General features: G+C 44.4%; 1 protein-coding gene across 1 annotated transcript in view; it reads left to right on the top strand.

Moving 5' to 3' along the window:
• Nucleotides 1-4,141: 4,141 nt before the first annotated feature.
• The window catches only part of LOC125033600, an 11,570-nt gene continuing 711 nt past the window's right edge, over nucleotides 4,142-15,000 (top strand). Inside the window, exons 1-6 of the mRNA XM_047625254.1 lie at nucleotides 4,142-4,308; nucleotides 5,481-5,813; nucleotides 11,282-11,614; nucleotides 11,732-11,992; nucleotides 12,107-12,959; nucleotides 13,243-15,000. The exon at nucleotides 13,243-15,000 is cut by the window's right edge and continues 711 nt beyond it. Of these exons, the coding sequence (XP_047481210.1) occupies nucleotides 5,490-5,813; nucleotides 11,282-11,614; nucleotides 11,732-11,992; nucleotides 12,107-12,919 (1,731 nt within the window). The 5' untranslated portion in view covers nucleotides 4,142-4,308; nucleotides 5,481-5,489 and the 3' untranslated portion in view covers nucleotides 12,920-12,959; nucleotides 13,243-15,000. The remainder of the gene's footprint in view (nucleotides 4,309-5,480; nucleotides 5,814-11,281; nucleotides 11,615-11,731; nucleotides 11,993-12,106; nucleotides 12,960-13,242) is intronic.

Raw genomic sequence — 15,000 nt, 5'->3', positions numbered from 1 at the left:
ATAGCATTATGATAAAGTATTATGGCAACAGAGGCAAAACTTAGTTAACGATCAGGATAAATGGACATAAGAAAAGGATGAAGAAGAGAGGGAAAAGAAAAAGGGGAGGAATTAACACCATGCAAAATTAGTTAAGACGAGGACTGAGGACCAAGGTAGGGGGTGATCACTGGGCTTCAGCCTCGGATTCCGAAGCCCCTCACGACAACAACGAGCCAGGGATTGGGGTGTCCCGCATATGCCAAGCCCTTTAACCTGCTTCTTAAATGGTTTAGCGACTTTTCAATGGACCAGCAGGATGATATACAAAGTCACGAGCGAAACTTGTTCCTTAATTGGTTTAGCGACTTTTCAATGGACCAGCAGGATGATATACAAAGTCACGAGCAAAACTTGTTCCAAACCAGTTTCGAATATCGCTTCGAACACCCGAATAATATGTATCTTGATGTCGAGAGAGGTCGAGAGAGTTTCGAAGCTTCATTCACACAGTCGACTAATTGATCCGTGCGATCTGTGGCTCTAAATCCAGAATTTATTTATTTCAGAATTCATAATTCTCTTTGTCTATTTCGTTAATTTACTGCATGAAGGGATGATATTCACGGATTGATTTCTCTTTTTAATCATCTATATTCCGCACGTATTTTAAGAAGGGAAATTCTAAATATATTTTCCTTCTAGAAATTACCTTAATATATATAATGCAACCTTATATCTTTGTAACCGAATGACTCTAATATGAAAAATTACATATACTTCGGCTAAATATAAAACCTAATTCAATTTAAAACAAATATGAATAGCGTGACTAAGCCATCAAGGAACAAAGAGTCATTTGCATGAAAGCATTAAAAAAAGCTAATTTCAACTGTTATGTCGAACATACAAAGAAATCACGTTATTTTTATATTCTCAGATTGCCCTAAGTAAGATTGTGCTTAAATGTGGCAAGCATTCTAATGCATTACCGTTATTATTATGCATTATACACACATACATATATATATTGCATGTGTGTGTGTGTGCGTGTGTGTGTATTCTTGGTTGCTCCCGCGATACAAAATCTGTTGATACTTATTTCCTACCCATTTCTCCCACTGATATATACGCGAAAACATTCTTATCAACCACACAAAAGCAGAAAATTACAGGAAAGCACAATTCCAATTTTACGTTTGTCACCTGAAAACGCTCTAGTTAATTGGGACTCTGTTTATTTACTACCGCAACTGATTCTTAATTTCTAGAGTATTTTTCCTCGTTTTTAAGGAAAGAAACTTGCTTCGACATTATTTAATAGCATTATTGTAGTTATTACGTAATACAAGGCCATTTTTTTGACGACAGGATATCACATATTGACCACGAAACATTTAAATTAAACACTTGCGTCATTAAGATTATACAACTCAGTTATTTTCCATCCGGCTTACTCAAAATGTTTATATTTTTTTCAGTGGAAAGTTTTCTTTTCCTGAATCTGTTTGTATTTGAATATGTGTGCGTGTTTGTGTGTATGTATGTATGTATGTATGTGTGTGTGTGTGTGTGTACCTGTATCTATGTATGTATGTATGTATGTGTGTGTGTGTACCTGTATGTATGTATGTATGTATGCATGTATGTATATATGTATGTATATATGTATGCATGTATATATATATATATATATATATATATATATTTGTGTGTGTGTGCCTGTGTGAATATATGTATATGTGTTTATGTAAACAGGTATATAGCTAGAAAGTTTGATAGACTCACAGCTATCAAGACAGATACATTTATAGGTAGACATAGATAGATATAGATTACCAAATACCGATCACCACCCATTGACTTAAACATCCCCAATAAATACATGCCCTATACAAAACATGCACAAAAACAATTCAAGCAAAAACACACACAAACAAACGGACACGACTCCTTCTTGCGTGAGAAATAAACCCACTTCTCACAGGTCTTCCTCGAAATCTTAGAAGTTTATGGATTTTATCGATGACGATCTCCATTCTAACTGTCGATGTCAGGTAGGTGTTAAATAGCAAGGAGCAAACGCAGTAACCAGGAGTACTCTCGTTAGGTACCTGACACAAGGTGCGTTGAAGAACCCATGCTGGGAAGGAGGTATGGGGGGGAGGTGGGGTGGGGAAGAGGAGGGTTGGGGGATAGGGGGTAGGTAGGGAAGAGGTGGGTTGGGGAGAGGATAGAGGTGAGATGAGGGAGGGGGGAGAGGGAGGGGAGGAGAGGGGAAAGGTGAGGGAGGAGGAGAGGGGAAGGGTGAGGGAGGGGGAGAGGAGGGATAGGGGAGAGGGGAGAAGAGGGATGGGGGGAGGGAGGTGGGAAGATGGGGAAGAGGGGGGATGGGGGATATGGAAGAGGAGAGAGATGAGAGAAGAGGGAAGAAAGGGAGTTGGGATGCGGGGTGTGGGATAAGGGAGAAGGAAGAGGAAGGGGGGGAAGAAAATGAAGAAGGAAAGGGGAGGGAGGTGAGAGGAAAAGGAAGAGAAGGGATGGGGAACGGAGGAGGAGGTGGGAGCTGAGAAGAGAGGGAGAGGGAAATAAAGGAGGAAGAAGCAAAGGGAAGGGAAGGAGAGGAAGATTTGGATAAATAGGAGGAGGAAGGGAAAGGGAGACAGAGGAGGAAGGAGCGAGGAAGAGGGAAGGGAAGGGAGATGAGAAAGGAGGGAAAGGGAAAGAGAAGAGGAATTAAGGAAGACGGAAGAAAGGAAGAGCGAAGAGAAAGGGGGGAAAGGGAAAGAGAGGAGCAAGGAGGGAAAGGAAGAGAGAAGAGGAAGGAGGGAAAGGGAGGGAGACAACGAAAGATTAAAGGAGAGAAAGAAGAGGAAGAGGGAAAAGGGGGAGACGAGGAAGAAAGGAGAGGAAGGAGGAAGAGAAAATGAGGGAGAGGAAAAGTGAGGGAAGGAAGGAAAGATACGCAGATGAGGGAAATATTACAGAGGAAGGAGGGAAGGAGAGAATGCAGGGAAGAGAGGGAGGAGGAGAGGGGAAGGTAGGAGAGAGGAAGGCGGATAGAAAGAGAAGGAAGGAGGAAACGGGGGGGGGGGGGGGATAGGCAGATGGATAGAGAGAAGGAAGAAAAAAGAAGATGAGAGAATGTAGGATAGAACGAGAAAGAAAGAGAAGAAAGGAGAAAATTAGGTAGAGGGAAGGAAGGAAAAAAGAGGATGAGAGAATGTAGGATAGAACGAGAAAGAAAGAGAAGAAAGGAAGAAAATTAGGTAGAGGGTAGGAGAGAAAGGAAGAAAATAAGGTAGAGGGTAGGAGAGAAAGGAAGGAAATAAGGTAGATGATGATTGAGGGTGGAAGAAGAGAGAGATGAAGGGTAAGGGAGGGGGATGCTGTGCTCTTACCTTCGGACAGACAGATTGATGGATTTGGAGGGAGAGGGAAGGAGGGCAAGAGGGAGGGAAGGGACAGGAAGAGGGAGGAGGGAAGGAAGCAGAGGGAAGGGAAGAGTGAGGAAATGTGGAAGAAAGAGTGAGGAAAGATGGAAGGAAGAGGGAGGGAGAGAGAAGGGAATAGAGCAGAAAAAGGAGGTCGAAGGAAACAGGAAGGAAAAATGAGGTGGAAGAGAGAGAGAGAGAGAGAGAGAGAGAGAGAGAGAGAGAGAGAGAGAGAGAGAGAGAGAGAGAGAGAGAGAGAGAGAGAGAGAGAGAGAGAGAGAGAGAGTTTTCAGCCTTTTTTTAGTGTTGTATATTGTTCTATCGTTTCAATTCTCTCTCTCCTACACACCTCTTCCTCCCTTTCTTTTGCTCTCTCCGTGCTATTGAATTCCCTTAAGAGTTGACCAATGACAGACTTTCTTTCAGGTGACGTCACGGACCGACAACCGACCAATGAGCGTCGAGCAAGCCGTGGAGCACCGGAACTAGGAAAGTTGTGGGTACGTGTTTATTTATATATATATTAATAAATAAATAAATGTATATACTTTTTAATATAAGTGTATCTCAGATGATTTAAGATATTATAGACACTAATTCTGAAATAATAACAAAATAAATCGATTACGTATAGCAACCGTAATTAATAGGGGAAAAATAATACATGGAAACCTGCCGCCTCACGGGCACCAAGCCAGGAAAGAAAATGTAACGCAGTCTATGTTGTGACTTGAAAGAAGGTGGGAGTGCGCGTACTTCTCTCGTGCGATTTTGTGAGTGACGTCGGAAAAGGAAAGAAAATTGATAGTGCCGAAGATTATACCGAGGATATATACACCGCTTTTTGGATACAGCAAGATGTATTTGTGAATTTTGTGATGTGTTTTCAAATTTGGTGAGTTTGATTTAAATAATTTCCATGAAAGTTGTTATACATATATATGGATGGCTTCATATGAATTTATCAGTTTCAATATTTTTGTAAAGTAGACATGAACTTTTAAGTATTTTATGAATAATTTAAAATAGTCTTTCATATAGGCCTATTTTTTTTCATTTTGTTCATCATCATCTCATGTTGGTTAAGAATGACTTAACCATGTCTGACCTCTTATCGTGTGTGTGTGTGTGTGTGTGTGTGTGTGTGTGTGTGTGTGTGTGTGTGTGTGTGTGTGTGTGTGTGTGTGTGTGCACACATTATGTATAGAGAGGAAGAGAGAGAGAAGCAGTGCTGTGCATATCATCTTTAGATATTTATTGTGTTGATATACATTTCATACTTGATTATGTTTTGCCGCTGATTTTTTTTTTTCTTTCTTTCTGACGGATATAGTAAAAAAAAAACACTTCACATGCAACAACTTTCTCAATACTTTTATTAGAATGATCATGTTTTAAAAATTAATGCATTATTGCCACCACTGCACGCAAGGGATGACACTCACTATCATTAACCACCACAAACTCATAAATTTTATAATTTTAGGACAATTGATATCATTTCCGTCAAATTGTTTGCCAGAAACCCCTTAACCAGACTGAGTTGCCAGGTCTTATTTTTCCGTCCCTTATAACCCCTTCTTGTCTTCTGTTGATGGATGAGTATGCTGATGAATACAGTATATCCGCGAAGTATATCTGGAGCTTATGCTAGAGTGATGTATGGTAATTGTGCTGCGGAAACTTAGTCTGAGAGTCTGGTTGGTTCGTTTTGCGGTGTGTGAAGCTAAAAAGGAATTCTAGCCCGTTTTCAGTACGTGTGCGTTGTGGGGAAATTGAATATCGTTTTCTTTTGTATTTGTCTTTATTTATTATTGGTTTAATTCGCTTTTATTGCTCGTGTTTGTGTGTGTTATTTATTTGTTTACTACAAAAGTCGCAAAGAAATTGTTATTATTGTCATCCTTACTCTCCATAATTGCCTGTCACCATGAATCATTCTTATTATTACTTCTGTCTTCAAATAAATCACCATCGCTAGGGTCAGCTTCACCACTATCTTCATCACTATCATCATCACCGCGACAATGACCCCTCTAACCTCCCCCCCTCCTCCTCCTCCTACAGGTGCCAAAGATGCTGAAACACGTGACCTACCGCTCCACCTCGTCCTTGGGCCGCTCGCCCACCGAACTCACCTGCCGGGGCTCGAGCGTGTGCCACGACACCCTCAGCCTCAAGGGCGACCTCTCCCCCTCGTCCCCCGAGATGACACTCAAAGGCAAGAGCATGATTGCGTCCCCTGACACGCTGTCTCTCAAGGACACTTCTCTCTCCGACCTGAAGGGCTTCTCTCCGGACTCGATCAGCCTCCACTCGACCCTCAGCTTCTCCTCCTTGGCCATCGGGAGGTTGTCCTCGAGGTGCTCCTCCACCGCGTCGCTCAACGAGCCGCATACGGTGAGTGTTGGAGGGTGATGTGATAGCGTGTTATGGGAAATGGGGCTATGCTGTGTTGTGTTGTGGTTTGGTGTTGTTATTGTGTTGTGCTGTGGTAGGACAAGACACTCATAGACGCACACACACACACACACACACACACACACACACACACACACACACACACATATACACACACACACACACACTCACACTCAACAAGTACTTCTCTTCATCACACCCATGTAGTGAGCGGCATCACGCACTCGCTATTTACAAGATCATCACAAACTCTCGAACGGCGCCGATGAGTGCGTTCGGGAGATCACGAAACGCAGAGGGAATGAAACGTGAGAGAAACGGATTTTAATGAGGTTTGTTTATTTGCCGTTTGCGAGTGAGGTTATCGTGTGGTAAAGGCGGGGTTCTCGTGTCTTCTTTTCTCTTTTCTTTTCTTATCCTTTCTTTTCTCTTCTCTTTTCGTTTCTGCTTTCTTTCGATCTCGCTTCTGTGATCTTTCTTATAGTTCGTTTATCTTTCTATTTCCCTTGTTTTTCTTCTTCTTTATCTCTGGCGTCTTTATTCTGTCTCTTTTTTTTCCTTCTGTAAGAAAGAGCGAGAGCGAGACAGGAGGGAGAAAGAGAGAGAAATATCCAGAACAAGAGAGAGAGAGAGAGAGAGAGAGAGAGAGAGAGAAGCGAGATAAGCGAGAGAGAGAGAGAGAGAAAGGAAGAGAAAGAGACAGAAGAATTGAGAGAGAGAGAGAGACAGAGGCGGGCTAATGAAACGTGGTCCGGTTCCCATTATTAAACCGGCAAACTTCCTGTTCTCCTGGGCGCCATTTCCTTCCTGCCATAGACGCCTTCAGAGCGAGTCGAGCGCTGCGTATGTATGTAGGCCCGTGGATGTAGGCCGCTTCGAGTGAAGAAAAATGTTTTTTAATGTTTTTTAATCTTATTTTAAGATGTGTTAGCGTGTGTGTGCTGTCTGGGATGAAGGAAATGTATGGCTGTTTGGGTTTTATATGTTTTAACCAAAATAGAAGATATTTTAAACATGAAAGAAGGGAAAAACATATGTAAATACTGTGTGTGTGTGTGCTGTAGGATTTTAGTTTGTGTTTTTTTTTTAGATTCGTTATATTGAGAAGGTTTGGATATATGAGTTTTTAATATATATATATATATATATATATATATCTGTACCGGAAGTTAGATCAAATGAATCGATTTTAATCATCTTAATCGATTCAGCATTGGAAAGATCAAATCTTTCATTTTTATACATTCATACCTCCATAACCCTAACAAAAATAGATATAAGAAAAAAAAAACGTAATAACAGACAGAGAGAGAAAGAAAAATATAGCAGACCCATATTTCTGACACGACGCGACACAGTAGGCCGCCACCCCCCTTTCCTCCCCCTGGCAGCCACCCACGAGCCTAAAGTAAAGCTCGCTGGATGGTACGACACCCATTAAACTTTCCCTTTGAAAATAATATATGCCGATAACCCCTTAACTCTGAAAACTGGGTAGGTTGGTGTTTTATCATTATCATCATCATCATTATCGTCATTATCATCATCATCATCATCTTTTTCACCATTATTATTTAATTTATTTATTATAATTATTTTATTATTATTGTTTTATCATTAATATTATAATGATTTTAGTTATGTTATATGATATTCTCATTTATCGCCCCCCCCCCCCCCCCCCATTGAATCTAGATGATTTGTTTCCGGAAATAATAAAAACAAATCTCATTTTCTCCCATTTACGAACAATATAGATTAAATTAAATTTTGTTCCCGTTTCAACCCCTTCATCCTGCCCCCCCCCCCCCCCACACACACACACGGAAGAGAGGAAGAGAAAACGTAAAAAATGAAATGAAACAAACGCCTAACGCGGAGGTGCGTGCGTCCCTCCCTGTGCTCAAGGGGTAACGCCTATAAAATGTCTTTTCCTTCACGATCAACGTTGACTGATGAGGAGAAATTAGTCTTAATTGATATCTCATTCAGTATTTCTCGGTCGTTTCATTTTTTTTTCTTCTTGTATAATAACCCGCAGAGGAAAATCGAAAATCCACAAGTGTTTTGCAAAGAAAATAAGTAAAGGAAACGTGCGGTCGACCCAGCAGGGGATACGGACTTACCCCGTTCTGCTTGAAGTGTGGTCTGTCCGTCTGGCTTTGTAATGGATGACATGTTATTTCCCGCTTTCATATACGCATCGGGATATTTTCTTTTTGTCCTCTTGGAATCTTCGAGATTGAGGGAACAATGAGGCATTTTGGCATACTTATTTACCGGCAAATTTTCACACAATTCGAACGCTCCACGATATTTTTTTTCCCCTTTTTCTTGAAAGGAAAGGATGGATACGTGAAAGTTGTCTCTTCTCTCTCTTTTTGTATTTGATTTTCCCATGGCTTTCGTTCACGCTTCGTAGGTAAACGAAATGGATAAAGAAAAAATATTTTTTTAATTTCTAACCCGAGCCATCGTATAATCAAGTTGCAGCTTTCTATACCAAGTTCCATTTTTCTTTTTTTCTTCTCTCTTATTTCCCTTTCCCGCGACACATACCGCGACACATACTTGCATTGTTTCGACCCTCTCACAAAGAAAACCAACCCACACATCTTAAGTAAACGGATACATTAAGAAAGTGTAAAGAAAATTCGTTTAAGAAAAAAAAAAATCTGTCACAGGCGCCAACCCATTCGCGACCTCCATGCCCCGGGTCTAAGGGCGTTCCTGCTATGAGAAAAAGCAAGAAAATCTTCCCTATTGTTTTCACGGTCCCATAATCACAAGAGAAGTCAACGCAGGTGTGGTTTGAACTTGGCGTTAACTCGGCGGGTAAACGGGTTAGGAATGGGGGGAATGGAAGCGTGTGTGTGTGTGTGTGAGTGCGTGTGGGTTGGTATGGGGATATATTATGCCGTGTGGATATTTGAGGATGGATAGTTAGTGGGGATGTGGGATCTTGCGGATGGAGTGTGTGTGTGTGTGTGTGTGTGTGTGTGTGTGTGTGTGTGTGTGTGTGTGTGTGTGTGTGTGTGTGTGTGTGTGTGTGTGTATGCGCTTGCGTTCGTGCGTGCTTATGCGTATATATGTACGTATGCCTGAGCGTGTACGTGAGTCGTCTGCCCGGAATGGAGTGCGTCGTGATGCGCTGGTGAGGTTGTCGGTAAATCTTTCCGACGAGAGGAAGTGGGAGGTTCCTCTGCTGCGCCTGTAAAGGTCCGACGCCATAACGCTGCATGACGGAGGAGGAAGCCGTCGGGTGTGGTGGAGAGACTGATTTTTTTTTTTCCTTTTTTTTTGCTATTGTTTTGCTGTGCGTTTCTTCTTCTCGTGTTATATTTATATTAAAAACAAAAGCAATAACTACAATGAAGAATATGATGACAGAATTCTTTTAATGTCATTTTTTTTTCTATAGTATTTTTCGATAATTGCATTTCCTTCTCAAAGCTCCAATTTACCATTTCAATTTACGTCTCATTAGCGTTCAATTGCACTTCCTCATCAGAGCTTCAATTTGCCCTTACGCTTTACATTTAATTAACCTTTATTTGCACTTCCTCATTAATGTTCGAGATGACCATTTCAACATATATTTGACGGGCGTGTGGAGACGTACCCTTGAGAAGGATTTTTGAGAAGGATTTTCACAACAAATTGCGCTCTAAAACTAAAACTTACATGTGCGCTAGAGCTTAGCTGTGCACTAAAACTTAACTATGCACTAAAACAAATTTTTCTCTAAAACTTAAATGTGCTCTAAACTTAACTATGTTCTAAAACTGACCTGTGTTCCAAAACTTATCTGTGCTCTAAAATTTACCCTGGCTCTAAAACTTACCTGTGCTCTAAAATTTAACAATGCTCTAAGACTTACCCTGTGCTCTAAAATTTAACTGTGCTCTAAAATTTACCCTGTGCTCTAAAACTTACCTGTGCTCTAAAACTTACCTGTGCTCTGAAATTTAACTGTGCTGTAGAGCTTGTGCTGTAGAGCTTGTCCTTGGCGAAGACAGATCCTCCGAGTGTTTAGACCCAAGGGGTTGTATTCGATGATAATGATTTCTTCAAGTCATTCGACGAGACCGTTAAAGACAAGGGATATTAGAAGGGCAGGTAGCGAAGGGAGGGAGAGAAGGGGGGGAGAGGGAGAAAGAGGGGGTCGAATAGAGGGAGATAGAGAAAGGGGGACGGGAAGAGGGTGGGAGAGAGAGGAAGGGGGAGGGGAAGAGGGAGGGAGAGAGAGAAAGGGGAAGGGAGGGAGAGAGAGAAAGGGGGAGGGGAAGAGGGAGGGAGAGAGAGAAAGGGGGAGGGGAAGAGGGAGGGAGAGAGAGAAAGGGGGGGGGGGGAGGGTGCGAGGGAGAAGCCCGGAGCGACGGGCGAGAGAAAATAGCAGGTAGTTGGTATGAAAGGAAGAGAATATAAAAAAAAGTATAGTATATTCTTTTTTAAAGGAGAAATTAATCGTTCGAATCACATGACGAAGATAGAGATAGAAAGAAAGAAAGAGAAAAGGAAAGAATATCTAAATTGATACGTTTCAAACCGGGGATAGAGAGGAGAATATTTTCTTTCTTCAGTAGAGGTGTTCAGCCTTAATTAACTCCCCCTCGAGGCCAACTCTGCCACGCCTCTTCTGCTCCTCCTTCTCCTTCTCCTTCTCCTTCTCTTTCTTTCCCCTCCTCCCTTTCTTCGTCTTCTTTCTTCTTCTCTTTCTACGTCTCATTCTTCTTCCTCTTCTTCCTTTTCTTTTTCTTCTTCTCCTTCTTCTCCTCCTTTTCTCCTTCTCTTTTCCTTCCCCGGCCAAGTACCCTCCCCACTTCCCACCCCACGATACCCCGACTGAATACCCCCCCCCCCCCCGCCTCGCCCCGGCCCCGATGCCCAGAAGCCATGCCCCGAGCCGCGTGACCTCTGACCCTCCCGTAACCCCCCCGTTCGACCTCGACTTTTTTGTCACGTGACCCGACATTCTTGACTCGACCCCCAGCCCACCCGCGGCTACTGGGGCAAAGCCTGGCAGAGCATGACACTGTAGCGTAAGGCTTTTGTTGAATCTACTCGCTCTCCCACACTCTTGTCAGGGTGATCAGCTGATTAATATCTCTCCGCTAAGTGGTGCTGTGATGTCGCATTTTTTTTATTATTATGGTCGTTGTCTTTTTTTCTAATTGTCGGTAAGATACAAGGGTGTTTTTTTTTTTTTTCTTTTTTTTGTTATCTTTTGTATACGTGTCGGCAGCCTGGCATGTCCGTTATTGATATGTAGACTTGTTATCAGTGTTTTCGTTTCTATTTTTATGTATATTTATGTGTTATTCATGATACAGTGGCCTTTATTTATCCGGTTTCTCTCGGTTGTTAAGAGTAGATGGTAAATATTAAATACGTAAATGAATATTGGATATGAAGTCTAATGAGTTGTCCCTTCCCTCCCTCCACAGACGCCCGTGAAGGTCTACCTGCGCTCCCTGCGTCCTGACATCGAGTACAAGACCGTCAGCCTGTCGTCCTCCACAACGTGCCGTCAGCTGATCCTCATGCTCCTGGCCAAGTTCCGTCTGCGCCACCGCGACCCCAACCTGTTCTACGTGACGATGGAGGTCGTGGTTCGAGGGCCAGGGGGAGGCGCTCCCGCCCGACGACTGCTGGTGCTGGACGACCATGCATGTCCGGCGGAGCTGCAGCAGTGTCGTCCCCGCGGGGAGGCTCGCTTCAGCGTGGGCGTCCGGCGCGGCGGGCTGCTGCGCGTGCACGACTCCATCCTCATGCCCGGGGTGAGTGCTGCCCTCTGCTTGGCGGAGGAATTCGGTGCCCATGATCAGTTGAAGTTTTGTCTCGTAGTCCTACGGCTCAGGGAGGTTTATTTATGAGTTCCTCTCCTTCTCTTTCAGTCGCAGTACAAGTCGCTGCTGGTGTCGTACCGCACGACGGCGGAGGAGCTGGTGCAGCTGCTCCTTAACTGCTACAGCAGCAAGGAGAACCCTAAGAACTACGCGGTGCACGAAGTCAACAAGAACCCGTACAGCGACCGGCCTCTCGAGCCCGAGGAGTTCCCGCTGCTGGTGCAGAGCGAGTGGCCCAGAGCCTCCCGCCACAACTGCGCCTTCGTCCTGCGCAGAAACGTCTCCTACAGCCTCAGCCTCAAGTCAAGAGTAAGTTCAAGCAGAAAAGCAATAAACAGTTGGTTCTTATTGATGGTGATGCGGCAAGTCTCCACGAATGAATGGTTGCATTTGTTCTAATGATGTTTTTCTTCTTCGCCTCAGGTCTCGTGGAGAAGAAGCCTGGACCAGTCGAGCACGGACACCGAGTCCGAGCACGAGGACCACAACACGACCATCGGCAGCCTCATCTCCACCTCCAGCGTCTCCTCCGCCCTCAGCATCTCGTCCAGCGGCAGTGACTCCTCCGAAGGCTCCTCGTCAGGAGTGTCTTCCATGGCGTCCCCGAACATGTCCCTGGCGTCCCTGAAGAGCTCTCTCCCCGTCACGACGCCCACGTCATCGGCGACGTCTTCTCCCGTCGCGACCCCGGCGTCGTCCGCGAAGTCGTCCCCCGTCGTGTCCCCGGCGTCGTCCCCCGCCAAGAGCGCGAGTTCCGGCGACGCCAAAGCGCCCGCCGCCGACGCGTCCAAACCCCAGATAACGACGACCACGACGACGATAACGACGACGACCCAAGCGTCGAAGCCCCCCGTGCCTTCCCCCGCGCCGCAGGGCTCCTCCCCGGCAGGAGACAAGCCCGCGGCGCCGAAACCCGTCCCGAGGACCATCCTCAACATCATCACCGTGACGGGCAAGATCGTCTCGACGCCGCAGCAGAGGGGCCAGCCCGCGCCCTCCGCCAGCCGGAGCGAGAGCAGCAGCCTCCCGAAGCCCATCATTATCTCGACGACGCTCGCGCCTTCGTCTTCAGCCTCACCCTCTCCTGCCTCAGCCTCCCCAGCGAAGGCGATCTCGTCCTCGTGCTCGTCGTCCTCTCTGGCGACGCTGGGCAGCAACTCTCAGCCCGAGGTGCCGCCGCTGCCCAAGAGAAGGTCGTCCTGCTGCCCGAATTACGAGAACTGCTTCTACATCTGAGCGCCGCCTCTCGCCAAAGATGCCCCATGCCAAAGATTTGGTGAGTTGATCAAACTTTTATTTCTCTCACATCCTCTTTCTCTCATTCCCGGCTTTTTTTTTCTCTCACGTCCTTTTCCTCAATCTCTCCTTTCATCTCTCTCTCTCTCTATCTCTCTCTCTCTCTCTCTCGGCCTCTTCCTCCTTCCCCTTCTTTCTTCCAACGTCTCACACTGTCTGATATTTTCCAACAATTCTATAATTACGAATACTACCAATGTAAGACAGAAATCCCCCTTGAAAATCCGAAGGTAAATAATTTTGTCTTTTCTTCTCCATTCCAGATGCTCAGAGCGACGGCTGTCCTCGTGATGATACCAGTGGAGACGAGTCAACCCTACGACTCGTATATACACACATTTATATACATATATATATTTCTCGAAAATACAATATCAGAAGATTGTGTTGCGAGAGAAGAGAAAAGCGAAGCTAATTAAGTTTAAGGTCCCTGTTTTTCGTACGTGAAGGCAAGGAACGTGTTATGGAACTGCGAGATTATTGCTTTTCCAGTGACTCGATGGAGGAGGTCCTTTCTTTCGTGCCTTCAGTGCCGCCAGAGGTCACGTGAAAGGGGCAAGTGCGACGCGTAGTAATAAAAATAATTATCATGGTTCATTCTCTCTGTCTGTCTGTCTTTGTCTCTCTCTCACTCTCTCTCTCTTTATCTCTCTCTCTCTCTCTCTCTCTTTCTCTCTTTCTCTCTTTCATTTATTTTTTACTGTATCACCAAAATGCCATTGTAAGAATTGCCTAGAAACAACGGCGTGAAAAGTTCACGGACATCCGCTGTTTTCAAGAAGAAATACGTGTCGATTCTTTGTTTATATGCTGTCAGTTTTTTCTTTCTTTCTCTTCGCCCCGTCTTTCTTTCTATCTTCCTGTCTTTCTTTCGTTATCGCTATTCATCATTTCCCTTAAAGTGTGTCACCAGCTTTCTTGTACCTCTTTCCGCGTAGCTCAGACCTCGCTCTTTCCGTGTCTTGCCGACGTCGGAAGAGGAGAGAGAGAGAGAGAGAGAGAGAGAGAGAGAGAGAGAGAGAGAGAGAGAGAGAGAGAGAGAGAGAGAGAGGAAGAGGAACAGGAGAAGGAAGGAGAGGAAAAGGAGACAAGAAAACAATCGCGGTGCGTGCGAAACTCCAGTTCTTCTTCGTCTTCTCAGTGTGTCGGGTCTTTGTTATGAACTGAGCTTGATATCGTCGGCGAGCTGGTGTTCTGTTGTTATAGTGAGTGTTGGGGAGGAAGGGGGGGGGGGGGGTTGCGTGTTACGGTTGTGTCGGTCGGAGGAAGTGTGTTCGTGTGTTTGTATGTATATTCTACATATATACCTTACGTTACTGTTCTGTTTTGACGCGTGGATACTTTTCTCCCTCATTCTTTCATTTCTAGTTTATCATCTCATATCTTGTCATTAATATATTTGTTTGACAGTTTCCGCTTTTTGAGGAGGAAACTCAGAGGAGGAGGAGGAGGAGGAAAACGAGGGTCTACTTTGACCGCAAATAAGGAATTGTATAGTACATTTTAGCGACCAAATATGCTCTTTTTCTCGAGACCTGTAATTTTTAAGACTTGATAGTATACTCCTGTTTTCTATGATAGTCAGCTTCTAAGTCATTCTTATATAAAAAAAAAAAAAAATATTCATATTTTAAGGATGAACACAAATCGCTTTGATAGTACAAATGGAGAAAGAGCGTTAAACGAAATAATTTAAAACGAAATTGGTCTCCTATCGATAGCCAAAATAAACAAAAATAAAACTTAGGCGTTGGAAATACGAAAGGAGGAAAGACAGAGCTTCTTTTTTTATCCGATAAGATGGTAGATAACGTGGAGGGGAGGGAGGGGCGAGGGGGGAAGGGAGAGGTAAGGGGAGGGGGGGGAAGAGGGTTCCTTTTGCCCCCTTCATCAAAGGAATCCTCTGTAGGGGAGGATAATAACAGGATTCATGGAGCTACCCGTTTTGAAGGAGGTCGAGGATCACACACATACGGGCGCACTCACACTCACACTCAACATAAACACACACACACACACAC

This window comes from Penaeus chinensis, chromosome 16, assembly GCF_019202785.1.
Source record: "Penaeus chinensis breed Huanghai No. 1 chromosome 16, ASM1920278v2, whole genome shotgun sequence".
In the NCBI taxonomy this organism is placed as follows: domain Eukaryota; kingdom Metazoa; phylum Arthropoda; class Malacostraca; order Decapoda; family Penaeidae; genus Penaeus; species Penaeus chinensis.
This window is presented reverse-complemented; position numbering and strand designations above follow the sequence as displayed.